The sequence below is a fragment of the Cuculus canorus genome, chromosome 3 (genome assembly GCF_017976375.1).
Source record: "Cuculus canorus isolate bCucCan1 chromosome 3, bCucCan1.pri, whole genome shotgun sequence".
NCBI lineage: Eukaryota > Metazoa > Chordata > Aves > Cuculiformes > Cuculidae > Cuculus > Cuculus canorus.
Genome location: NC_071403.1, coordinates 97338161 through 97364933, shown reverse-complemented (window position 1 = coordinate 97364933; position 26773 = coordinate 97338161). Strand labels below are relative to the sequence as shown.

Genomic DNA, 26773 nt, shown 5'->3' with positions numbered 1-26773 from the left:
CAGAGAGAAGAGGTTTACCTAGCTACCCCACATTTCAGGACCAGGGGTGGGGGCGGGGGTGATGGAGGGTGGTGCTGGTGTGAAAAGGGAAGCTCCGGATACCACATGCTTTTCCCTTACAATTCTGCCCTGGTCAGAATTCATTTCCAAGCCAGGATATTCAATGAGTGGCCTTGTCCACTCATTGTTAGTCCTCTGAAAAAGGCAAACAGCAAGGGAGAACTCAATCATACCCACAGCATCCCATGGTGACCAATGATCTCCCTGAGCCACTGTGCAGAAGAAGCAACACTAGGCTCCCCTGAAGGAAACTGCATGAGGTTGCAAGTCATCAGCTCCCATAAAGGAGGCAGAAATTCAAACCAGAATCTTCTGGAATGATTTACATGGCATATAAAACTAAGAAGTAATCATAGAAAACATTCAACAAATTATTGGGATTAGTTTTATGAATGCCGCTTTCAGAAGGGCAGACGGATGTAGCCCTTTTAACTTGTGTGATGGCACGTGTCTATGGAAATCCATTCTTGCCAACAGCTTCACAAGCTGAACACCCTCTGCCTTCCCATGCAATTCCATGGGAAAAAACGTTATTTGGCCATTTCAGCTTCATGACGTACAGCTTGCTTTGCAGTGACATGAATGGTTAGAGTTGGTTTGCAATTGTATTAGCTCTGCACTTCCAGCAGCTCTGGAGTTCTTGTTAACAGATCCTTTCTTCACTCTTAAAAGTGCAGGATAACATCTGGGCCTTTTGGGAAGCAGTCTTGCAAAAAAGAAGCACTTTGTGTAATTCTTCTTTCCTCGCCAAACCGCATCTGTCTGCTCCCTCTGCCCTTCTCCACTCCACCCTGAGCTCCTTGGGGCTGTGGGGACATCTGTTAGTAGCAGCGAGTTGTCTCCACCGAGCCATCAGTAGGTGGCACTGCCTGCTTTCTCTCTCCACCCACGTAAAAGTCCATTGCTGACACCCTGTATCGACCTACCACTAAGGATCTCAAAGGATGCCCAAGTGGCTAAGATGCCTCATCTCCTACTAGGCGCATCTACAAGACCATCAAGCAGGAAAGCTGAGTGGCCCAGAAAAAGATGTAGTTCCATCTCTGCTTTCCAGGTAGTGGTGGTGGCAGCTTCACCAGAGGAACGACACAGAGAGCAAGCAGTAAGAACCTCTCCTGCTACCTCACCAGGATTTGGCAGGCTCATCTGCCTGGGATCCAAGTTCCTCTGATCCTAACACCAGTTAAACAGATGTTGTCAGCCTAGTCTTGCACCATATGTGGTGGCGTCACTCATGTTTAGCCAACCTGTCCTAAAAGCACCTCACCTGCGTTACTTTAGAATAAAGCACTAGAAATAATTGCCAGTCTAAAAGGATCCTCCCACTTGCAGCAATCCCCTATGGATGACTGCATATGGAGTGCATGTTCAAACCCCCCAGCCAGCCCCAGTCCCAGCCGGTTAACTGTCATTAGGCATTTCATTTTGAAAGGTTTGCTCCCAAGACCTATGAATCTCTGCTACACCATCCAAAATTCAGAAAGACAAATTCTCCATGCAATCACCCACCAGCTGGCATCAGCAATCACAGCACTTTTCTCAGGCCAGCAATTCCCGAAGTTGTCACGGTCAAACTCCAGCCAGCTACAGATTAAGGCTTGTTGCTGGGAATCCTGCACTACTGCCGCTACAAAAGCGATTCAGTGCCCACCAGCTGGCAACAGGGAAGAGGTCCCTGAGTAGCTGTTTCCGCTACAACTTGATCTCCCCTTCCCCCCTCCTTTCTGTGAAAACAACAGTGGATTTATGCAAGAGTGATGGGGAAGAACCCATCTTCGAAAGTCCATACCCTCCCTTATGCAAAGGTATTTGCACTGGAAATCAATTGTATATCGACTTACTTCAGACTTAGAAAGACTGTCTACTTCCACTTCTAATAAGAAAACCCCTAAACAAAGCTTTATTATTTTAATTCTCACATTAAAATCAAAACTGCCCTCTTCTGTTGGCTGTGCATGTGTATAGGGAAGCCATCAAGGTAAAGCGTCTGTTAATTATCACAAGTAAAGAAAAGAAAATCTTGTTTAGAAATACGCATTTAAAAATATCGTGACCGGCTAGCACCTCTTAAGTCTCTGAACTTGTCACCCACAAGTCATGTATTATTTTCAGTACTATTACAGTCAATTAATTTTTTAAGCGATAAATATTCGCATTGTAATTGTAACTATGTAAAACAAATCAATTAATAAAAACCCAAACATGCTAGTGGTGACTGAACCAATTAGTATGGAAACCGCTTTGACATCATAAGTTGAATAGTGACTTTTATAGTGTTGATGCCATCCTAGAATTTCATCTGGGTGTTTTAACTTTACACTAAAGCTAAATAAGCCAAATGAAACGGCCCTGTCTGAGCAGTTAGCATACCCCTGGCTCTGTTAGTAGCTGGTGCCTTCCATTGGTTTCAGACAAAGACAACTCTTTTCCTTGAGCTTTTGAGTTTATTTTTAAGAAAGTAGCAGCTCCTTCTTAAATGAAATATTGTGAACGCAGACTAGAAGAGCCAATAAATGGCCATCACAGAAATAAGCTTGGACTTTTCAAAACGTCTGCAGTTTCAAACCTCCCTTCTCTTCAGCTTCAGCAATGTTAAGGGAAAAAGAATTCCTCCAAAGAGCTGCTTATGCCCATGAATGGCAACACCCTTAATTCTGATACTCCAGGGCTGTAATTACATTATTACAGTATATCAAACATTGCCTTTGTATCTTTACAATCGCGCTCATTGTTTGAAATTAACTGCAAATGGTTTGATTTTCTTGTCTTCCTCAAATACGGACAGGGAGAAATTAAAGCACACTAAATCGTCTTCCCCACTAAAATGCACGGAAAGCCAGGATTCAGACAGCAGAATTTGAACTTTGCAAGAAAAGAAACCGCAGCACGGAGGCAAAGCAAAAAAATCAGACACCGCATTTGACACAGCGCGACGGCAAAGCAATTAGCGGGCTGCCAAATCCTCTGTTACAATAAATCAGTGACCCAGTTCCCCCTCTTCTCTAGCGCCCTTCATTAGAAAATCGACTTTAATGAACTACCTCTCTTCCCCAGTCCAAAGCAAACACATTTTCCCTGCCATCTGCACCTGCCCTTCCCAGCGGCCGCCGCTCCTGGGAGCCGGGGGGGCGATGGCCCAGCGCTGGCACTCTGGCCGGCACACAGCCGCTTTTACCGATGAGACAGAGCACGTACGCAAAAATAGGAAGGCGAGCTGCCCTCCCCTCAGCGTTTGGATGATGCAAAACCACCCTCCCTCTTGCCGGTTTTCCACGGTTTTTTTTGGTAGACTTGATTCGCCACATCTGCCTGAGCTGACACATCTGGCTCCTTCCCCAGGCAACAACAGGGCATGGTGGATATGTCAACATGTTGTCTGAAGGCAGCGGTACTTTTGGGAGTGAGCTCCTTTCCCCTCTATCATCTATTGTACAATAATCGAGTCTTTTAGAAGGATGGCTAACAAAAAAGAAAAAAAAAAGCAAAAGCTGATTTTGACAAGAGACAGGCCAGAATGAGAACTGCTGAGACAGTAAAGAACAAGCCTGTTATCTTACAAACTACACTTCAGGCTGTCAGCTGCCAGAGATTTACAGGAAAAAAGAAAAAAAAAAATCCCTTTCCTAGGACTGAACCTACACGAAACTTTCATTTCCAGCAAAAGGAACTCATGAACGCGTTCACCCCGAATAGCCCCTGACCGGGGCCGCGCCGGAGGAAGAGAAGGAAGCCCAGAGGGAGAGAGGAGGGGATAACGGGGAGAGACGGGGGCGAAAGGCAGCCGGCAAGGGAGGACGACGAGGTAGCCCGGAGAGGGGAGCGGCTGCTGGTAGGAGGGGCAGGAGGACGAAGCCCCCCACCAGCTTGCCTCAAACCAGCCCCGGTTGGGGTCCAAAACCCCGGGGACCCCGCCGGGGCGGTGCTCGCAGGTGGCAGCGCAGGAGGGTGCCGGCTCCCTCCTTCCAGCTCCGAAGCGGGGCTGCTGCGGGCTGCCCTCCCCCAGCACGGCGCGGTGGCAGGAGGGTGGCACGTCCTTCGGGCTATTTATAGCAACCGGCTCGGATTTTGGTGTGCCGGGGGATGGGGGCGGGGAAGAGTGGGAGGTAAGGAGCAAAAGAGAAAGAAAGGCAGAAAAGCCCCCGGCCTTTGCTAGCCCAGCAGATGTTGTTTGGTGCCTGCGGCATCTGTAGGCAGTATGGATACTACTGCTCCAATGGAAGCTGTCAAAATCCAGAGGAGAGGGGAGGAGATTTTTAACTGATGTCCTCTCCCTCGGTCGCAAACCCTGGACAGTGATTTCTAAGCCCTGGGCTGGCTTCTGCTGAAAACAAGTTAGAAATCAGTCTTGAAGTGAGTAGGTCCTGTTCTGAGATTTTAACTGAGACAATCTATACATTTCACGTTGCTCGCTGGTGCCCATCTTCTGCCCCGGCTTGACGACTCCAGAGTGACACCAGAGACCTACTCCTGGCCCAGGCAGCTGCCCCAACCGTGCCTAGATAAAGCCTGTCAGGTCGATTTTTATCGTCTCCTTTCAAGGTAATGTCTTATCAAAAGCTTAGCCCTCACTCCTGCCGCAGTAACCTCGCCCCGTGAGTCTCTAGAATGAAATATGTTAAACAAAAAAGTGGGTGATTTACGGGGGCTCAGAGCTCTTCTTCTGATCTCAGCCAGGCAGCTTTGCTCCAAGCTGATGGAGACGGAGGGCAGACAAAAGAAAACGCCGTAGCAAAACTCGAACGACACTGAAAACATGTTTCTGATTTAAGTGTAATCTATTTTTAAATTGGGTGGCATGTAAATATGAAGCCCCAATTAACACGCGGGATTTTTGCCCGTAAGAGCATTTTCCCAGCTGAAGGCTGGGTGCGTTTCTCCTCCCCACGATTGTGGAAGCGCCTGTTCATCCTTCAGCTGCTCCAGCCAAGGGACACCCCACATCTCACCTTCGCTTCCCCCTCCAGAGTTCACCTGACATCACGAAACGGAGGAGTGAATTACTGCGGCTCCTCCACGGTTTGTTGCGGGGGGAGCGGTGCTTCCAGGCAGCTTTAGCAGCGCAGCCCTCGCTGCCAGCCCGCTGCCGGGGGCCCTGCTGCCCACACACGCAGAAACACCACGGTGGACCCTTCAGACAACGCAGCCCCCTTCCAATTTGTGAGGAGGAGGAGCTGCTTACGAATTAATCTTTCCAGAGCTGAAAACTACACGCGAGTAACACGGAGAAGAAACACCAGTGCCTACCAAGATGACCCGTAACTTTAAAAACACATGCTTCAAGTTCGACCTGGCCAGCTTGCTTCCACCGAGCAAGAAAAACAATCTTGGGAAAAAAAAAAATACCCTCCGCCTTTACAACTGCAGGGTGTATTTCCTGCTGTCAACTCAATCAGTAACGATGGCTGCACCCAAGCACGGGTTTCCCAGCAAGAATTCATCACAGCAACAGAGGAACAAGTAACATCCTTACTAGGAGTACAGCTTTTTTTAGCTCGTTAGATGTTCTTCTCCTTAGTTATTATAGTTAGACCTGGCACCACAGAGGAAAGAATATGGAAATAGGAAGCTAGGAAGGGCGGAAGGGATTTTAATATCTATATTCCTGTCGTGGATAAATCATGACTATGCTTTCTTTGATCAGTATATGAAACTCGAGAGCTTTGATGGCTGGGATCTGAAGTTCTCGTGGGGGAGCTGGTACTCCTGCTGCCGCTAGTGAAGAAACACAAAACTCCTTTACTCGATCCAGTTCAAAAAACACCTACTGTGAGACCGTCTGGTCTAACGTTCATTTTTTTTTTTTTTTTTTTATTCTACTGCAACGCTTAAGCTATGCGAAACGCAATAGGAATTTCCATACCAGCATTTACATCCAAATGGACCCGTTGAGATTCCTGCTGATGTGTAACAGTCCTACTATGCAGCCCTTCTGGCAAGTGCGGCGGTGCTGAGGAACAGGACTAACACTTGGCCCGCCCCAGCGGGTTTCTCCGCTGGCTGATCCGTCTGCCAAGGCTGCGGGTACTCAGCACGGCGCCGTCTCCCACTCGCTGTGAGCATCCTGGAGAGAAGGCGGCGAAGGGGCGCTCCGGTAGCATTGCGGTGGCTCCCGAGGTGCCCTTCTGATGCCTTCTCTCCAGGGGTGCCCGCAGCTACATTCAACCTACATTTCCTTTAATTTCCTACATTTGGGGAGCGCTCTTTAATCTCCGTGTCTTTCCTAAGCCCTCGCCCTCTTCCTCACTTCGGTGTTGTTTCCGAGGAAGAGCGACCAGAAAACAAGCCGAAGCCGGGAGGATGCCGGTGAGGTTAACCCTGCAGCGGGCGGCGGCGGGAAGATGCCGCATCCCGCACCTCCCTTCAGCTTTGTCCCCTTAGACCCCGCGGGGCGAATCACTTGTCGGTGGGGGAATTAGCACCGCCGCTGGTGCGCGGCTGCCAGCGGAAAGTGCCAGTCGATGCGCCTTCCCCACCAACCCGGGATGGGGAGCAGAGATGAGGAGCGGCAGAGACCTCTGAGTCGACACCGCCGGCCTACACCCGCGCCTCTGGTTCCCGGAGCGAGAGGATACAAGCCCCAGAAAGGCTGGACAAGCCGGCGGCGAAGTGGCGACGAGGCGCAGGGGTTACGCCTGAGAAACAGGACTAACACACATCCCGTCCCAGTGGGTTTCCCCGCGGGTTGATCCGTGTCTGCCAAGGCTGCGTGTACCCAGCACGGCACTAGCGATGCGGCTCCCCAAGAGAGAGTAAACTCCGATCTTGCCACCGACAAGGCCCCCCGCGGCGGGGGCCAAGAAAACGGTGGGGGAAAAAACCTCCCCCGCCCCGTCGTGGCTCCGCGGCCACTCGCGCAGGACCCGCGTACCTGCAGGACGTTGTCGTGGCGCAGCCGCTGCAGCAGGATCATCTCCTTGACGATCTTGTAGGCGGCCAGGCGGTAGCACTCCCCCAGGTCCGAGAACTGCCGCACGCAGTTGGCGATGTCGTGCCCGCCGAAATCCACCGCCTTGAGCGCCACGGCCAGCGTCCGGTTGAGGACCGCCTTGTAGACCGCCTTGGTGTACCCCGAGCCTAAGTACTGCACGCCGCTGACATCGCGGATGTCGCGGCAGCCCAGCAGCGGCGGCTCCAGCGACAGCTCCGCCGCGGCGCCGTCCCGCGGCCCCGCCGCCCGGCCCCGCGGCTGCTCCGCCGAGGTGCGCGGCGGCGGCGCCAGGTCCATCAGCCGCCGCTCCCGCGGCCGCAGCGGCCGCCGCCCCGCAGCCCGGTGCTGCCGGTAGCGCAGCACCTCCTCGTAACGCTCACGGATCTGCCGCTCCAGCGCTGCCCGGCCGCCGCCGCCCTCCTCCTCCAGCGGGAAGAGGGGGGCGCCGGGCGGGGAGGGGGGCGCCCCGTCGCGGGGCGGCGGCGGGGGGTGCTCGGAGCCGGGGATGAAGAGGAGGTTCAGCAGGGTGCCCAGGAGGAAGGCGAGGCAGCAGCCGGCCGCCACCGCCGCCTTCCTGCGCCTCATCGCCGCCGGCTTGGCCAGCCTTTGAGGCTCGTCTCTTCTCGCCCCTTCCCCGGGAACCAGCTCCGAGGCTTTTTTTTTTTATCTTTCCCCCCCCACCCTCTTTTTTTTCCCCCCCTCCGGGCTGTGCCCGCGGCAGAGCGCTCAGCCGGAGCTCAGCCCCTTACGGAGCGCCCGCATGACACTTGCCTCCCTGCTTTTAAGCCTCTGAAGCACTTATTATTAGCGGGACGCGGAGGAGGGCGGGGGGGGGGGGGGGAGATCCCCGGCTCGCTGCCCCCCTCCGACGCGCTCTGATTGACAGCCCAGCCCTTCCCGCGACCAGCAGGGGGGCCTGGGAAACGTAGTCCCCCTCGGAAAACCCGCCGGCCTCCGGCGAGCCCGGGAGCCAGGACTACATCTCCCAGGCTCAGCCGAGCCCCCCCGGCGGGGAAGGCTCGGGGCGGAGCGGGGCGGAGCGGCTCCAGCCCCCGCCGCGGGCTTGGGGGCTCTGGCAGTTGTGTGGCTGTGGTCCTTTCCACGCGTGTCCGGGGTGAAAAGCGAGCGGCAGCGGTTTGGGAAGGGATGCCCTATCTCCGGCAGCAACGAGGACACGCACACACACAAAAATTAGGGGTTTTCCCATGCCTTTTTCCCGGTACAACGCGAGCGCGGAGAGATGGATGCCTCGGGGTGCGTGTCACCCACACGAGGCTACAGCCACAAATCACGGTCTCGGCATGGGGTAGCCCCTGCCTCGTTGGAAATGTGAATTGCAGGGGTTGAGTGCTAATGACGCGGTTATCCATCAAGCCCACATTACGATGCTGTTAGCAACTAATTAACAAACACAATCGGCCCGCGAAACTGCCACAAAGGAAAGCCCATCAACAAGAGAAAAGCCGTAAAGAGTCAGGCGAGGCAAAGTTCACCACAATAGAAGTGGGAAACCATTTCCAACAAGGGAAAGGGACGAGCCATTTAGGTAATACACATTGGACAAGCCGGAAAAAAAAAAAAAAAAGAAAAAGAAAAAGAAAGGAAAGGAAAAAAAAAAAAAGCGGGAGGGAGGTAGGTGGGAAGGAAAAATAAGTCGGCGGCGGCGGCGGCTCTCCAGGACCCAGCGTGCTGTGATCGCCAGTGTTTCCTCCGGAGCCGACAGAAAGCGGAGCTCCAGGGAAGCGCTCTGGAGTCGGAGTAGCGGCAGCCTTTGGGGGCGAGGTGGATGATCCACCGTCTCTCCCAGCAACCTCGCCGTTCAGTCAGTGCCTCCCGAGAGCCTTCATCAGTCCCCGGCGGCACCGGGCGGTCAGAGGAGCCGGCAGCTGCCCGCCAGCAGCATCGGGCGCCCCTTCCCAGCGGGATTCCCGGAGCCCGGCACTAACCACCACATAAAAATAACGGGAGCACGCATAATCACCAATTAAAGTAAAAATAACACCGGGAAGGGGGGGCGGGGAATAGGGAGGCTATGCCCAGTGCCGCGGTACTGCCCTCCCCGCGCCTGCAGGAGGAATTCGGTGGGGGTGTTGAAGAGCAGGGCCTTTATGCCTGCTGTATCCCGGGGGATGGTGTGGGGTTTGGCTTTTTTGTGGTTTGGGGTTTGTTTGGTTTTTGTTTGGTTTGTTGTTTGGAGGGCTTTTTTGTTGTTTCATGGAGAATTTGGGGTCTTTTCCCACTCTTCCCCGATCGTTTCTGTTCTTATCTAGCGGGAGCAGCAGATTTGCTACCTTCCAGCCATGCCAGGGCAGCTTGGTTGCAGATTTCCCGAGCCAGACCCTGTTCCTGGCATAGGTTGTCCAGGGAAGTTGTGGATGTCCCATCCCTGGAGGTGTTCAAGGCCAGGTTGGATGGGGCCTTGGGCAGCCTGGTCTGGTGGGAGGTGTCTCTGCCCGTGGCAGGGGAACTGGGTGATCATTAAGGTCCCTTCCAACCCAAACTATTCTATGGTTCTATGATTCCTGCTGCAGACAGTGGGATTGCTTGGGTTGCAGGCCAAGATAACTTTTTTGCAACATAAGCAGGTTCATAACGATATGAAATGCATTTCCAAAGCTGTTGGGACACCTGCAGCCCTCCCTGTTTTGAGTGGGATGTGCCTCACCCCCGCAGGCGGCAGGAGGCTCGATTGCTTTCCCTCTGTAGGTTCGGGAGATCTGAATGTACCAGACCTCCTCCCTGGCAAGGCAGAGGGTTCCCGAGGAGACACTGTGCAATATTATCCAGCCGGTGACCTTAAATCACACATTGCAGATCAGGTCACTGCAAAGGGGTTTTCCGAGGCGCCCTTCCCGAGCCCAGTGCAGCCTCCTCCAGGGAAATCACGGTGATTTGACCATGGGTACTTGAAACGTCCACTCTCCGCTGGATTTATGGCTCAGTTGATGTGAGCCAACACTTTCTATTACTGCACAGATAGAGTCAGAACGAAGCCGGATCAGTTGTGCAAGCTGAGAAAGGAGGAGGCTCTGGAAACATTACCAGCAAGAGGAGTGATCTCAGCGAAATATTTCAGGCCAAACCGGGGGTGACACAAGGCCAAGAACCTCATGGAGGGGGAGGCAGCTCCCGCGAGGGTCCGTGCCAGCCACGAAAGCAAATGGAACCCAGAGGGGTGCAGGCAGCCCTGGGATAGCGGCTGAGGGCCAGCTCAGAGAGGAGAAATCTTGCATTGGCAAGTACCTTGCATGGCACCTGCGTTTCTGGATGCTTTGGAGGACTGGGGTGTTGGAAGGAGTGGGGGCACATCTCCGCGAGGTGGAGGCGGTGCACGGTCTTCTCGCAGGATGGGAAAGAGAAGGTGTGAAGCGAAATGGGTGGCTCGGGCCTTGCGTGTCACCATGAGGAAGCAATGACTTGAGGAGAGCAGCCCTCTTCCTGTCTTCCCTTTTGCTTCTCCCTTAAACAAGGTGTTTTGGGCTTTGCACAGTTTACAGGAACACAACCAGACTGCAAAGCAGCTGCTTCACAACCCATTAAAGTGGGCCACCTGTTTTTCACATCATGCCCCATCTCAAAGCCAGTTTTCTTCATTTATATCTGTCCCGACAGATACCATGAAATACATCACTCATTTAGATATGGGAGCTGACGTCTGGAGGACAACTTGCGTGGAGCACTTTGATGTTGAGAGACAAATTTCAAAAGACAGAAAAGCCCCTTCCATGTTTCTAATTACCCCGCTCCCAGGGCCTGCCACTGATTAGGGCGACCCGGCTCGGCTCTCCCTTGCCTGGCTGGGTGAGGAGAGGCTGCCAGCCTCCACAAACCACCCTGCCAGGAAAACTAACACGGGTGCGTAAACAGAGCTACTGACTAAAGTCAACAGCGAGCTGCAGCCAACAGCAAACAGCCAGTGCAGGCATGAAAATGGGGCAAAAGCCTTTTCTGCATCCCCACATGCACCCCCAGTCTCCACGTCACTGAAGGAGGCTTGGGAGTAGACGATATCTGCTCCAGCAACCAAGGCTCTTTTGGAAGACGGTGCACGGAAAGCATTACAGACCTTGCTAACACTTCTGCTCACATGCAAGCCTTTTATCTCGGCAGCACAGTTGGAAAAGCTGAATCACCACCGAGAGAGTGAGGACTGAAGGGTATTTTTTCATAAGCAACAGGCTGCTCTTTATTTGATCTTCATGGTCCCTATTTCTATCAATATTCCTAAAGCTGAGGGATCAAGCGTGGAAAAATTAAAACCATGCTACCATGCTAAAGAAGATTAGGATTGTGGCAATATACTGACTGCTCCTTGGGGAAATCATTTTGTGGCTGCAAGAGCTACAGCAATCCTGGAGGCTAAAATAGTGTTTCAGGAACAGGCAACAGGAAAGTAAGGTTTGGGAGTCTGCATCCAAACCCAGCCAAGGGCAATCTCAAGCACCTGTGCTCCCACTCTGTGCTCCCAGCCAGGCTTCACAGGCATCACTGGTCTACAGAATCAATGAACTTTGCCAAGCTAAACTCAACTGTGTTTTTACACCCACAAGCAGGCATCTTCAAGCAAGTCTTACTGTTAGTCTCAAGGGACTTTGACTCTAGGCCCCAAAAAAGAAATCTCACATTTTCAAGCACGGGTGACTTCAAGATCTCACTTGAAAAACACAACTGGAAATGTGTTTGTGGGAACTGAAATTCCTCAGAGCTTCTGCTGGGGAAGTGTTCTTGCAGGTGGGCTCTGCACTCACATGGCTCGCCTTTGACACTCTGGAGATAATTTGTTTTTTTGAAAGGACTTTGTAAACTTTTGAATTCCTGGCCACCTCTTTGGGCTGCTTATGTAGAAGAGAAGATTATTTTGGAACGCCCAGCCTCAGTCAGGAGGCCAGAAATCCCTTGAAAACGTGAGTACATGTCCTGCATGCCTTTTTGGTGAGGGTTCCTCATCTAACCTCTACCATCATTCCCTGCTTTGCCAAGGTCTCATCTGCTGTCAGGGCAGGGTGGAAAGCCTCTCCTTCCTCAGGGCTGTGGGGCCAGAGGTGGGCCTTGCAGATGTATATTTTGTAGCCTTTTGTAGGTTTTCTTACATGGCAAAGTCTTTGTAGTGCTTTTTACTTTAAATAAGATCTCTTTTTTTTTTTTTTTTTAATGTTTCTTCCCCTTCTCAAAGGAAACCCGTTCCCTTCTACATTTAAAGCAAGCTGAGATGCAGCCAATTGTATTAGTTTTGGCTGGAGCAAAAATGCATAATGAAACACTGGATGTGTAGTGTGAAATAAATGGTCAATAGCAGAGCCAGCGAAAACCTGCAAGTGCAGAACAGTCTGCAAGAAAGAGAAAATCTTGAACTCTACCTGGGGTGCTCTGCATTTTTCCAAAGGAAAAAATGAACTTGGGGTTTAGAGAGCCGGGAAAGAGATGATGGGGCACTGTGCCTTTTTGATTACATTTGTGAATTGTGATGATCTTTGCATTTTTTGTGGATACAGCATCTGTAAGTGGGAGGTGGTGTTTTATCTCCTAACTTGTGTTTTCAAAGCACAGCAGTTTGGTTTTTATGTGCCAGATGTCAGTATGCCCTGGTTCTTCGGGCAGTTGGGATTAAAGCCTCTCTATATCAGAGAGGTGTTACAAGGATAACTCCATTAATGCACGTGGAAATCTGTTACTGCAGTGATAAAGACCCTGTAAATATTTACACAGACGGGCAAACTCCTGGAAATTTCACATTGTTAGCTTAACTTCATTACAAGGACGTGTTGAGAAACTCAGTGGTATATTACATTCGCTTTTATTTTTAATTAAACATTGACAACATACCTGGTGCTGCTTCAAGCCACAAGATTCAGGGAGTCGCTGCTCTAAATATTTTATAGTCTGCAGGGAAATATCACATCTCAAGCAAAAGAAAAAAGTAACATAGCAGCTATAAGTATAAATCTTGCTAGTCAGACCTCTTACACTTCTAAAAGTTAATAAAATAGTGGGTAAAGAACAACCAGAGGATATAATTTATTTGGACATTCAAAAGCCTTTTGATAAACACCCATACAAGAAACTGTTAAGGAAACTTTGTAACCACAAGGTGAGAGGTAAAGTCCTGTCATGGATTAAAATCTGGTTATAAAGAGGTATGGAATAAATGGCCGATTCTGGTAGGGAAAGAGATTAATAATGAGGTGCCCTGGAGAGCAGGACTCAGACTAATATTGTTTAATGCTTTATTAATAACCTGGGGGTGAACAGTGAAGTGGCAAAAGTTGATGTCAATAGAAAAGTACTTGGCTTAGGTCAGGAGCAAATTCAGAAGAATTTAATGAAATGGCAGGACCACGTGCAGAAGTATAAGAGCAGCTTGGAAGATGACTTCAAAACCTACAGCAGCATTCCCACTCCTCCTGGCATGCTGGGACTGGCAAAGGGACAGCACCTGCCCCATGTCTCTACAAAGATGAAAGCAGGTAAGCTGAGGACAAGCTGATGTTTCGAAGCAGCTCATGTACTTCTTCACTCCTCCTGGTTGCTGCCCAGCTCACCTAGTTCATTATGCCAGGAGGGAAGATTGAGCTCCTGTGTGGCAGGCCCCTCTACTAGTCTGTGAATAATATCCCTGCGAACTCCTTCAGTAATTGTTTAAAAAACCTGATGTTAGTTCTCATGGCTGATCCTTTCCTAAGGGCATGCCAAAGGCTCTAGATTACCTCTCACAGGCATCTCAAAAATTACGTGTTTGGTCTGATGAGAGTGACATGGCAGCAAGCCTCATGTCCGCTTAGTCTGAGAACATAAGCTCCTAGGTGCTGTCTGGCACCTGGCAAAACAAAATCTGCCAGCACAGCTGGGGTGCAAATATCTGTATGCAAATAGTATTCACATCATCTAGTACATACCAAGGTAAAGGCCCAGGCAGCTGCCTGGACTTACTGCCACTGAGCATTTGGGTTAGTTGTTTGTGGCTTTTGCTTCCCACTGATGACACTCTTGCAGTGAGGCTGTATCTTGCTGGACTATGTTGATATGAACTGTAGCATCATGACTTGGAAGAGACGTGAATTCACATTGCAAGTGGCTTATTTGAGATTAGTATGTAGACAAATGTACTTACCAGTGGTCTGGATGACGTTTGATGGTATCTTTGAGTAGTCTCATTGCTGCCAGTCCTCTGTTCAACTGTTCTGTCTTCTCCACAATGCCACCTAAGCACAGTGCTGGCTCCCCTGGTTTTTGAAGATAATGACAGTCATGGAAATTCAAACAGCTGTTTTTCACAGGGATTTATTATTGTTTTGTTTTAAAACCAGTGGGTCATTTCCAAGGATACTATTCTGGAAATGAAAGCAACTCATAAAGAAAGATTTTTTTTTTAAATCCTCTTGATGTGAGTTGCAAAGTATTTTGAAGTACCAGCCACAAAACAAATTCTTTTTAGATACCTTCTTTCATCTGATGATTTTTATTACATTGGAAATGCCCCTCAGCATCAGGACCCCAGAGTAGTAGGTGGGGTGCCAGTGCTGCTCACAAAGGGCTTTGTTGCTAAAGGGAACTGCAAGGATTTACCCTGGGGGCCAAAAGTGGGCAGTCCTAGTGCCAGTGGGAAATTACTTCTCTCCAATGCTGCAGCACCCAAGAGGCAACCCAGGACTCCCTCCTTCCAGTGAATCCCACCACCTTGCCTTGTCCCCGCGTTTGTGGTTCAGTCCACTTCGTGGCTTCTGGAGAGTCTTGGGATTACTTTCACAACTTCTTTTTTCATCGTCTGAAGTGCAAAAACTGTACACACGTATATCATATCCATTCAGCCTAATAAACAGGAATGTAATACGTTAGTGAGGGTGGGGTGGTGGCCTCCAGGTGTGAATAGGCGTAATTTGTGGAGCATTATTAATTGACTTTAAATGACAACCTGCTCAGAAGTGAAGGAACAGCTTCAGCAGCATGTAACCCAGCACAAGTAACCAGGGGTTCTGCCAAGGATCAGGTCAGAAAGGAGCTATATTGCAGGGCAGGGATGCATCCTGTATTTACTGCAGAACCTGGGACACAATTTTCTCTGGCCATGTCTCACTAAGTTATTACTGGAAGCAAAATGTTCAGGCAACATCACTAACATTTGCAGTAAGTGTTACACTACATGAGCATAGCCTGCAGTCATGCAAATGTGAAGGTTACTGAATGGCTTTGGGATTGATAGTTTAAAGTTGGTGTGTTTTACCATTAACACCATCAATTTTCTCCATAAATACCATCCAAATAAAAGATTCAGGAGCTTGTTCTGAGGAACTGGGATGGGCCAGAGTCTAGGGCAGCTTGTGGCTCTGCAACATTAAATCAAGAAAGGCTAGAACTCAAGACTTCAAAATGCTAAGGCAAAGCCCTGATGTTTTCCTGGAAGTGGCCGCCCTCTGCCTGCCTCACAGACCCACTGCCATGGGAAATGCGTCTGCTTCCATTGTCTCTTTAGTGCTCATCTCTCTAGGCTTTGCTTGTGGTCTTCTTGTTTTTCCCATCTTCACCACTGAGCCTGCTTCTCCCAGCACACCCCCATTTCCCTTCATGCAGTAAGCCCCTTCCATCATCTCTTCTGCCAGTGGAGAAAATGGCACTTTCTCAACCCTGGCCTCCTCACCCGGGCTTTTGAGAGGTGCAGTGACCACTGAGCCACTTCCAGCATGGCAATGCTGATTCTTTTCCTTCCGGCTCCCAGGACAGTTAGCAACAGCTGGCATTTTGTTAATCCTGGCATAATTAATCACCACCTTTTTTTTTTTAAATTTATTTATTCTCTTTTCATACTCTTGAAGAGCTTTAAGAGTTGTGAGCTTTTGTACATGGTTGTAGAAGATACCAATGCAGATGTTTTGCCAGGCCATAAAATCCTTTGGAGCAGTAGTAGTATTCCAGAAGGCTAAACAATTTTGGAATGAGAGCAGGATAGAAATACAAGGGCCAGACTCAAGAAATACAGAATGATGTTTTCTGAATCTTAATTGTTCCCCCATCACAGACTACCAGAAAGGATTAAGAGCAGAGTCTTTTGTACCCAGAATATGATTTTCTTGCTGTTCACAAAGACATGGCAAAGGGGAAGACCTGGATCTGTAATTTATTCCTGTGCCTTTGGTATCTACCTGCAAGGATGCTGGAAGGTTGATTGCAGTAGTAGTTCTTACGGATGGGAATGTGGTACTTCCTACCCAAGACTGCATCCACAAAAGATGTCGGGTCATTTTACAGCCACTCGTTTGAATAGACAAGATGTTGAATTGTTTCTCAGAGGAATTTAAAAAAAGAGGCATGTGAAAATGTCAGAGAATTTCCTCTTCCCCTTTCCCACCCAAATACAAAATCAAATAAAAGCAAACACATGGGACAAATATAAGAGCAGCTCCCTCTACACATACTCTCTGATACACAGGCTGTTTCCAGATGTATGGATTAGACCTCATCCAACTGGTGCTTAAAGCTCAGCCTTAGCGTATTGATTAAATACTTACTGAGTCGGAAACTTCTGGGAAAACTAATGCACTTGGTAGTCAGATTCCTACTTTCTGCCATGATACTGGTCACTGCATCTATTCTGTGACCCTGTTGACGTCTCTTCATTCCAGACAGACCATTTTTTAAGCCTGCTAAAGTGTAGATTTGAAGTCCTTGGAGTATAATTTTAAATGAAAAATAAAACAGGTGGGGTTTTTTTTTTGTCTTTTGCCTAAATATTTTTTAATCAACTGTTGCTATAATGTAGGAAATGTATAGCCCTGACAGCATGACCAGTGAAGTACACTCACGGTGAAAAAACATGGCATCAACACCATGTCATGCATTAAAAAGCCAACTGCCTGCTAAAGACAGTGTTTAAAAGCACTTCAGGATGTGCACTCAGAAACAGTTCAGGTTTTCAAACATCACAGGGATGAACATCTCACATAACTACTTTTAGTAATTGAATAGTTGTGTGTGTGGACCCCAGATGAGAATATTCAGACCTAAATACGCTTCCAGCAATAGTAAGTACATGGTCAATAGGGCATCCCTGGGCTTGTGCAGGGCTCATGCTTAGGCTGTAGCTGTTATTACTGCCTGAAATGGTGTTTAGTATTTTTGGTCCTGATTCTGATCCTCACAGACTTCTGTACTGATCTCTTTTGAGTGCCATTGGTATGACTAAGACTACACCAAGATTGTTGGAAGTATAAATGTAGAAGAGGCACCTTAGCATTGCAACAGCCAACTGCAGCACCATGTTACTCACAGGACTTTTATCTTCATGTTATGCACTAGAAGAGCCTGGGCATGCCAAGAGGGAGAACCAGCTCTGAATGGGGGTCAGGACATCCCTCAGGCTGAGAAAAGAGCTGTTTAACTCATCAGGAAGTACAGAGTGCAGTATAGAGGAAGATGCCTGGCTTAAGGTTGAAAGAAGATGCTTCTCTACGCTTGGGCAGCCACTCCTGGGCAGGTGGCTCCTGCAAAAGATCAGGGATCGTGGCTCGGTATTGCTACCTCATCGTGTAACCTGGTGGTTGGGATTGTCCTGCGATCCAGGAGATTGACATCCCTGAATCCCTGTACTGCTTTACCAGAGTTCATTCCTCACCCCTCACCTCTTGTTGGAGTACTCTGGCAGCAGAGTACAAGATGGGATTCCTTCCATCATGACTATTCATGTTGGGCTGCGTGTTAAAAACTATTACTCGAATTATTCTGTACCCTGGTGTTTTTTAACAGCTGCTGTGTAAGAGAATTGAGCGCAAGTTCCTGGTTAAATGATGAACAGAAGAAGCAGAGATGCATGGCACCAAACATTTTTGGCAGCTGGGGCGCGTTTATCTCTTAACAATCCCAAAGGTGGATTTCAAAGCCAGTCTGCTGACATTGGCTGTAGGAGCGTAAATACCCTGACTCACAGACCCCAGGGAGATACCCAGCAGTGCTCTGTGTGGCTGGATCGGACCCCAGGATAACTGCAGTCAGGCCCTCCCTGGGTATGCACAGCTGCATGGCACTGCACGTGCCCCGCAGGAATGGGAGCACCCCGCAGCCTTGGCTGGTGGAGGCTGACCTGCCAATGAGGATTAACACATCTGGCTTAAGAGTCAGAACGATTTCTGAGGGGTTTTCAGGTTCTGAAGATTTCAGGTGCTTAGAGAGGCAGATAATGACGACATCTCTTTGTGGAGATGCATTTCACACAGTATTTTCCAGATGGATGTATCCTGAGTCAAATTTGATTACACTTTGCAGGGGGCTTTTTATTCCCACTCTTCTCTAAAGTATAATAGACACCAACCAATAAGTCAGCAATGTTGTTTTGCAAGTAGGAAAAATGTATACTTGTGTAGAAAGAGTCCTTTATTATTCATAAAATATTCAATGATAATTTGGCTCTATCCTCAGAATTAAAAAAAAAAATAAAAAATTGCTGTTAGCCAGAAAAGAAAAAAACCCTTCAAAGTTATTCTAGTCTTCAAATCTAGGTCAAAGACTGGAGCCACCTTTGCCTGTAGCAAAATCATGTTGATCTCAACTGCTTTCCCAGAAATGCTGAGAATTTTATATTCTTTGAGCACCCCAATGGGCTGAAAATATTCCTGAGAGATTAACAGGCTCTCAGCTACTGCTCCAATTCATAGAAATTAAACCTGCCATCATCTGGTTTTTATATTTGGAAAATGTCAGCTATACTTCCTATCACATATATTGTTGCTTCAATGCACTGAGCCTTCTGTGAATTTCAAAACACATAACTCAGCTCTCAAGCATTTCTTTTGTAAATATTGATAATGGTTTCAAGTTCTTTATTAAATAACTTTTTAATGAGTTTGAGGACAAAGACCTATTTTTTCACAGTCTCACAAAGATAAGAATCATAACATATCTTTCTATACCATGGAACACATGGTTCTCAATACCTCATTGTGTAACATAGGTTTTCCTCACTTTTCAAAAGTTTACTTTAACAAAAAGATCCCCACAGTTCTAAGAAATAAAATCTTAGAGCCATACTAAAATGTCCAAAATCACATGCAAATGCTCTGTGACAGCTTTGCAGGGCAGTGTGTGCTGGTGTTTGGAGCAGTATTAGAAAGCTCCCTTTACCCCTTTTAATCCAACAACAAAAACAACTAGAAAATGCCACTTTTATACAGTTTAATGTATAGCTCTGTCCTTGCTCAGTATCATTTATTGTCTGTGTTTTTACCAGAAAGGATCCTTGCATATACCCATAGGATTGAAGACAATAAAATATTATGGTGAGGTTCACCAGCAGAAATTTGCAGGGTGGGGGTTTCTGTCGGTTTATAGGCATGGTCAAAGTCCTGCAGGGAAGTTCCTCTTTGGAGCAGGCTGTAAACAATTTACATGGGGTAGGTAAGAGGAAGTCTTTAGAGTGTCTTGGAAAATATTGCTTAGAAATTCTGACCTCTGTCTTCAAGAACTGGCCCAGAGGACAGATGTTTACTAGCAAGCATGTGTCTCTCTAGGAAACTGCATACTGTCTGTAGAAGTAGGGTTATTTTTTTAATATGTTTCAATTAAAAGTTGGACTGGGTAGCAATATACGAAATTAAATCTGCTGTACAACTAATTTTCTCTATAAAAAACTAAATGGTTACCTTTGAACTTAAAAATGTTGCCTTCAGGCATGTAGTGTTCCAGCCAGCTGTAGTTTAAATGCATGGTGCAGGTTCTGTAGCTTGCTTCTTCATTCAACACTCCAAACCATTCATGTTTGCTAAGCAGAATTAAAAGCTGGTTAGGAAGAGATTACTGGTCCCCTGATACTAGCCTTTCTTCTCACACATTCCCTTGAAAACTTTCTAATAATAACATTTTCCTCTGCTGGCCCTATTGACCGCCTGAAACCTTAATAACAATCCATTTGAAATGTAAATACTTGATCTTATTTGCCTGTTTATTCAAAGGAATTTATATTGAATCATTTAACTCTGACTACAAACAGAGGTAAAGAGATGCGCAGAGAAGTTTAGGTGATTTTAGGTGGTGGTTTAGGCCTGGCCTGTGGCTGGACATGTTGCCAAAATTATGCTTTCACAAAACGCTAAGAGAGAAATCTCAGCCTCTCCAGTCTCCACCTGTACTGTTTTGCTTGTTAAAATTAAATACAAAGACATGCTTTGGCACTGCTGGTTGGTTTTGTTTGCAGTTTGTTGGTTTGTTGGTTTGGTTTTTCCCCTGCAGTCAGGATGGCAATGAAGCCACAGAATATCGCTATTAAACATGTAACCAAAAGATAAGAGTTGCGAAAGGAGCTGTTGTTGATTACTAGGTTAGCAGGTTCTTATTTGCGCTTATTATTTGAGTGATATTGAGACTTGGCTGCAGTGGTAAGGACACGTAAGGGCACCAAGAACATTCCAAAGATCTCTTTTCAGCCCTTTCCAGTTAAGGAGTGTATATTTTTGAGTTGTGAATTAGAAGAACTGTTCAGTGTTCCATGTTTGTCATTGTGCCAACACATGGGAAATGACTTCGTCCTAAAAGCTGAGCACCTGCAGCTCTCATTAAGATCCATCTAATGTCACCCATTGCTTTTCAGACTCCTAAAAGGGCCTCTTACAATCTACCTGCTTCAAATTCCCGAAAGATTTATTGGCTCAGAACACAGATTACTTGTCTTGGTATCAGGGATTTCCCTTCTTTTGAACCAGAGCATAAAAACACAAAGAAAGCCTAAACTCAAGTAATGTGAAAATATTGAGTTTGATTCCAACCCATACATTCAAAGTTACTGCTGAATGTCTAATTTTAGCTTGAAATGTGATGCCTTGACTCTGCATATGATCCTACGGCATATAAAATATTTGGAAGCCTTTGAAAAAAAGGAAATATTCTTGGCTTTAGTGGTGTTCTTCTTATTATGCTTTCTTTAATGCATTTATAGTCGGCTTAATAGATCTTTACATTTATGAAGCTTGAGTAGCAAGTTTCAGGACTTGTGAAATCTGTGTCATTACTGATTGTAATGGTAGTACACTGTCAAGTCTGTTGTATGCTTTACAGATGATGTATCTTTAAGGAAGAGGATCCTCACGCATAAATGGTACAGTCCAAAAGCTTGATCTTCCTGAAGCCTTTCTGTTTTATTTCAGTGACATGCAGCACTGGAATTTATTTTGGTGATACATAGGACTAAAAGTTTGAAAAGCTGAATTCTTCTTTCTTAAGAGGTGAGCAGTAAAGTACAAGCACCTGCAACTTTACACTGGCCCGAAGCTGCCCTACTTTCACCCTTTTAAACTCAGACAAAGCAATAAAATTTAATGTATACATGCACTTACTGCATTAAAATTAATGGTTGCTTTTCCAGACTGATTATTGACCATGAACTTAAATGAAGTTAGTTCTCCTAGAAGATGGCTAAGTACTCTTAGAAGTAAATACTGGGTTTTAGACACAGTTAAAATGCAACATAGAAAACAATGAAAATTTCATGCTCAACATGCTTAAATGCCTTAATGATCTCAGTTTTTTCTGATAGGTCCTGACAAGAAGTAATCTCTAAACCCCATTCAGCAGCTGACTCATATTTGAGTTAAAAGGAAAAAAATATCAGTTGTCTTGAAAGGTTTAGCTATAATCCCTTCTAATGAAGAATATTTTTTTCCATTGCTCTAAGTTCACTTTTAATCCTATCAGAAGTCTTCTGTAAGAACACTTAAGCAACTTTATACGTGGCTTATTTTAAAGAAGAATAGATCATACCTTCATTGACCATGTTCAACATTGTTCTCCCAGGGGTGACTTTTGTATTATGAGAGTAAAACTTTAAAGCACATAATTAATTGGCAGTCAGAGCTAGTTGTGTGTGAGTGGAAGTGAAGAGCTTGCAATCAGACCTAATTAATACAGCCACATCATTTGTAGAGCCTGTAAGCTTATGGTTCCATTCAGCCAGATGCTGCGTGACAGTCTCTATCACAGAAGACCATTATTTAAAAGAAACACCTTGACATTTTCTGAAGGTATCTTCAAGGATTTTAAACGATCCAAAAGCTGATATAGTTACCCATAAAAGTACTGGTTAGAGGTTCACTCTTCAATCAGTCAGCCTGAGATGCATGGAATTCCTTCAAGGCAAGAGTGTGAGTCAAGGGGAATAAATGTGTTCTCAGTAAGACACTAATCAATGAGAAAAGGTACCTGGACCAGGAAGTGACTGGAGAAACATAGTGTCAAACAACCCTGTACTGTAATTTCATGTAAATTCACATACTGTAATTTCATAATCTCTGAAATCAAAGCTACCTCCACTGAATGCTGTCTATGCTCACAGTCCCATACCAAAGTCATCAAAGTATTGTTTTTGCAGCTAGTCACGATGAAAAGTTAAAGTATGATCACATTGGGTTTATGTGTGGACTTTTTATTGTACTTGCAGCAATTTTTAATGAAATATTTCCTCAATTTTGCATTCATTAAAAGTGCTTATAATAGAAGAGAGAAGTTGCAAAACATGACTTGTGTATCACTCTGCAGAAACATCAAGAATATAGGAGCTCTTCTTATGTATCTTCTGTCTGACATGATAGACATACATGCAGGCTACATACTTGGCAATCAATATGGAGAAACCTTCACAAGTCTAGCAATCAACATCTAGAAAGTTGGCAGAACCAAGCTCAGGATTTGGATTTCAGTCTTTTTTCACAAGGTCTACAATTGTCCTAGGCAAATAAAACCCTTAAACCCCATAAGGAGCTTTAGAGTATGCAATTACTTTAAAGGACAACCATTTAGAGGACACTGAAAGCCTCACAAAGTTTTACAGCCTATGTGGCAAGTCTTTCTAGCTTCTCACTGCCAAACTCAGACCCAGAGGGAAGAAGCTCACAAAGTTATTTCGTAAGCTGTTTTCTTGTGGAAAGGATTAAAAAATGATGATGCTGAGCAGCTAATGCTATATTTACTTTCCTGTTTTTATTTTAACTCAGACTGTGTTACGTAAAAGGAGACTCCAACACACTCAACCAGCACTTCTCGCCTGAGGCGATGAACCTAGCAATTTCATCTATCAGTTACACAAAACCACAGCACACTTTTCTAAGCTTAGCTTGTTATTGTCTTTCAGGCTGCAGAATAACCCAGGGCAATGGAACAGTTATTGGCACTATAAATGTTTTCAGACACTGAAGCTAGTAATATGCAACCTTATTTGAATTAAATTACCTCTTTAAGAGAGTCTGAAACCGGATGACTTCATATAATTCATTATGTTTAAAAAGGTGGTTTAGTGTGGCAAGTTAAAACCCATTAAATTGCTCTGTAGTTTTCTTGGCTGTGGTTGTTTTTCTTAAGTGAAAGTAATTAAACATAAATATTTACTGATATCCCAAGCTGTGAAACTCTATAGCCAGAAAGAGGAACTAAGGAGAACCGACCCAGCATTGGCTTCCTATGTTAATATCCCACGCTGGCTGAAACGTGCTTGCTGATTTCTCCACAAACAGGGCTGGCCAATGTGTTGCTCTGGAAGGGAATTCAGAAGCTCAGTAGTTGAATATATTTAAACAAGGGGAGGAAATCGCTGCTCAGATGTGTTCTTTATACGCAGGATTAATGTGTTGGGCTGTAAGACACCAGAAGTAAATTGGATTTTTCCTTACTGATCCTGTCTAAAGACCTCCTCCAAAAATCTGTTGATATCAATGGAAAAATCCCCACTGAGTTGCATGGGTCCTACATCACAGCTGTACTTTCACAAGCACTATAAATGATCATACGCAGCCCAGCTACAGAAGGAGCATCGCCTTTTCCTTCTCTGCCCCTCTCCGCACCTCACTGCTGCTAAACCACATCCCTCTGGGCAGCAGGAGTGTTGTTGTGGCCGCACAGGTAACTGATACCAGCAAATACTGAGCAGGATTGGTGCTGCCAGGTTAGCTTAAGGTTTCTGTTGCTGTAAAGCAAAAGTTGCCCCTTGCCAGCTATTGCCAAGCTGACGAGACAGCAGACAGTGGTAGAGGCAGCAACCTGTGTTAGCCTAAATAATATAAACTCCCAATATATATGTCCTTGAAGGGCCTGTCAGGATGCCAGCAAATGGGTTCACACTGGCCTAACATGCCCAGTGACCATCTCAGGGTTAATACTGCAGCTGAGACCCCTTCATATCTGATTTCTAGGGGCAGGTATATGGGACTTAACCATGAAATAGTACTCTCTATCTTTATACTTCATTTGAAACTAAGAGGCCTCTTGTAACTCTTTAGGACTCCATGGTAACAATTAAGCAGAGTTAAAGTTTATTTGCAGCAGTACATTTCTAAGTTGATCTATGGACAGATTTTGCCCTTTCTACACAGTCTGGGCCCACTTCATAGTGCTTCATATATAAGACCTCTCTTTCCCAACATCTCGTAAAGGGAGTGTCATAAAAGATCCAAGTCCTCCTACATTGTCAGAAAAATCAAATCTGCTTAGCTTGAAGAAGTCAGTTGTCGACTAAGGGGCACTACTCCCAAAGTGAGGCACCATGCACCCTGAAAAAGAGCAACAAAACCTTAAAGTAGACGTCCCAATGTAATTAGGGATGGACATATGCCTGATCCTCCATCTTGTCCGTAGCTGATGCTTTCTGTTGTACATGTGCTTTGGGATGTGAGGTCAGTCAGTTCCTCACAGCATCAGGCTGGGGCAGCACAGCCTTTGCAGAGCAAGAGGTATGAGAGTTTCCCAGCCTTGAGGGTAGGTGCTGAACCCTTTGCCCCCAGCGCAGAGCACGTCCATCACCCAAGTTGCAGCAGGATGTCCCGAGGCCACAGAGGCACCCCTTTACTGAGAGCTCAGACAAGCAACTTTATTAAAAATATTATGAAGCCCTAAACCCAAGCAGCTCAACTGGAACAGGTGTCAGGCAGGGGGAAAGCTTGAATTACATGGACAGGGAAGTTTGTTGCTAACTCTTTGGTTGAGCTTTTACCCAGATATCTTATTGCTGCATGTTTAATATTGCTGATGTGCTTTTTGAAGGTGAATGATGAACACCAAGTTGTTGCATTCTTATCTGCCATCCACATCCACCCAGAACAGACCATGGAATGTTTGCCTGACAGGGCTCTCAGTGCACGGATAGAGAAGAGCATTAGAACAAGAGTAATTAACTTGTGGAGTGATTTTTTTTTTTCCAGTGAATTTATAGCCTTATAAAATATCTCCACTGTCCAGAGAGAGGATGCTACATGAAGAGTGATGCTGCACTCTTACCCTCTCCCTGATGATCCCTCAGAAGACGCACTATGAAGGTTCAAGTTGCCCCTGGGCTAGTATTTCTTTGCATCTCCCGCCAAAGAGGGTGGCATTTATGGAAAATGTGCAGTTAAGACCCTTGATGTATTTGAGTCATTGTTAAGTCCAAAACTTTCTGCCAAGAATGAGCTTGTTAAAATGTGCTTCAGTCAGAAAGATGAAATACTAAGCTGCCTGCCTTTACAAGACAATAGCTCATAGGAGTTAAAATTCAGATATTTTCCTTTGGACTAAGCTGGCTGGATCATTTCAGTCTTTTGGGGGTATAAAGAGTGAAGAAACTGCCAAAACAATTAAAAGATTGAGTTATATACGTGGCTGGGAAGCAATCTGTGTGTTCTGCTGGAAGAGATTAGGCCACAGGTTCTCCCAGCTTTGCCTTGCCAGCCAGGCGCCTGCAGCTCAGACCTTTCTCATCGCTGGGCTTCTCGTGGGCCTTTCACTGATGGATTGCATTGGCTTGTGGTGAGTAAAGCCTAGTTTAATACAGGAACCTCCACTCTCTTTGGAAGCACTGTAGTGAGCGGCCAATTTTTATCCAGATAAGGACTGACAGTAAAAGAGGACATTTGACATTTTCTGAGTCCATGGGGTATATTGGAAAAAAACCTGTTAAAACAGCATTTATTGAATGAACAAGCCTTTATCTAATTTATAAATCAGTCAGACAGAGCAGCCTTCAGCCATATTACCCCAGGCTGAATTTTTGTCAGATTTTTTTTCAGTGATTCTGTAGGATTTGATCAGATTGATTCCTTGTAAGCGAATTGCCAACAAAAATTAATTTCCAACACTAATAATTCAGTAGATGGCATGTTTCTATCCAAGATATCACTGAAAGAATACCCAGTCAGGCTTAGGACTTTTATTTGAAATCTGGAAGGCAGCTTCCCCTAGTTCGAGAGCACAGATGCCTCCTTTTGGCTTTCAGCACAAAGGGACTCCTGTAGTCCAAGATGCTTCATTTAGGAGTACGCTCAAATCTTAACTCTTCTTATTTATTCTGGAGAAAGATCCAAGTGGAGCAACCTCTGGCCAGTTCTCAGATGTGGGGGGTGAGCTTGTAGTTGCCTTAAGGCTGTCAGCAAGCATGGGGATAGGGCAAGCCTTGCGGGGAGTCAGGTTCCACGCCGGATTTTTTGTGTTAGGGCAGGATAGCTGAACAAGCCCTAGCCAGTTGTATGCCGGCTCACAGCTGGTGCTGAGAGCAGGGAACCAGCCACAGCCCATGTGAACCGCTGTGGCATTGCTGGACAGAACAGAGATAAAATCTGCATTTATGTTCCAAGCGAATTTGGTTCCTAGGACTGCCTAACAGAGAGTGAAGCCACCTTTCTGCTCATTTTCTCATCAAGAGGCTCTAACAACCCCTCGTTAGATGTTGTAGCAAATCAGATGACAGCAAATTTGATAATTTCTGTACCCTCAGGAACTCTTCTACAAATTTATACTTTTTATACTAAATACTGTAGGTATTTCAGTTCACGATGTAATTCAAGCAAACAAATG

At 46.4% G+C, this 26773-nt stretch overlaps 1 protein-coding gene and 1 long non-coding RNA gene across 3 annotated transcripts in view; one reads left to right on the top strand and one right to left on the bottom strand.

Moving 5' to 3' along the window:
* The window catches only part of PKDCC (protein kinase domain containing, cytoplasmic), a 35874-nt gene extending 28211 nt beyond the window's left edge, over nt 1-7663 (bottom strand). Inside the window, exon 1 of one of the 2 annotated variants that reach the window (XM_054062980.1) lies at nt 6929-7663. In XM_054062980.1, coding sequence (XP_053918955.1) covers nt 6929-7573 — 645 coding nt within the window. In that variant the 5' untranslated portion in view covers nt 7574-7663. The remainder of the gene's footprint in view (nt 1-6928) is intronic. The other variant, XM_009559502.2, reaches the window with a different exon arrangement.
* Nucleotides 7664-9165: 1502 nt separating this feature from the next.
* LOC128851828 (uncharacterized) overlaps nt 9166-26773 on the top strand; it is a 53782-nt gene continuing 36174 nt past the window's right edge. Inside the window, exon 1 of the long non-coding RNA XR_008449323.1 lies at nt 9166-11892. This is a non-coding gene — a long non-coding RNA (uncharacterized LOC128851828). The remainder of the gene's footprint in view (nt 11893-26773) is intronic.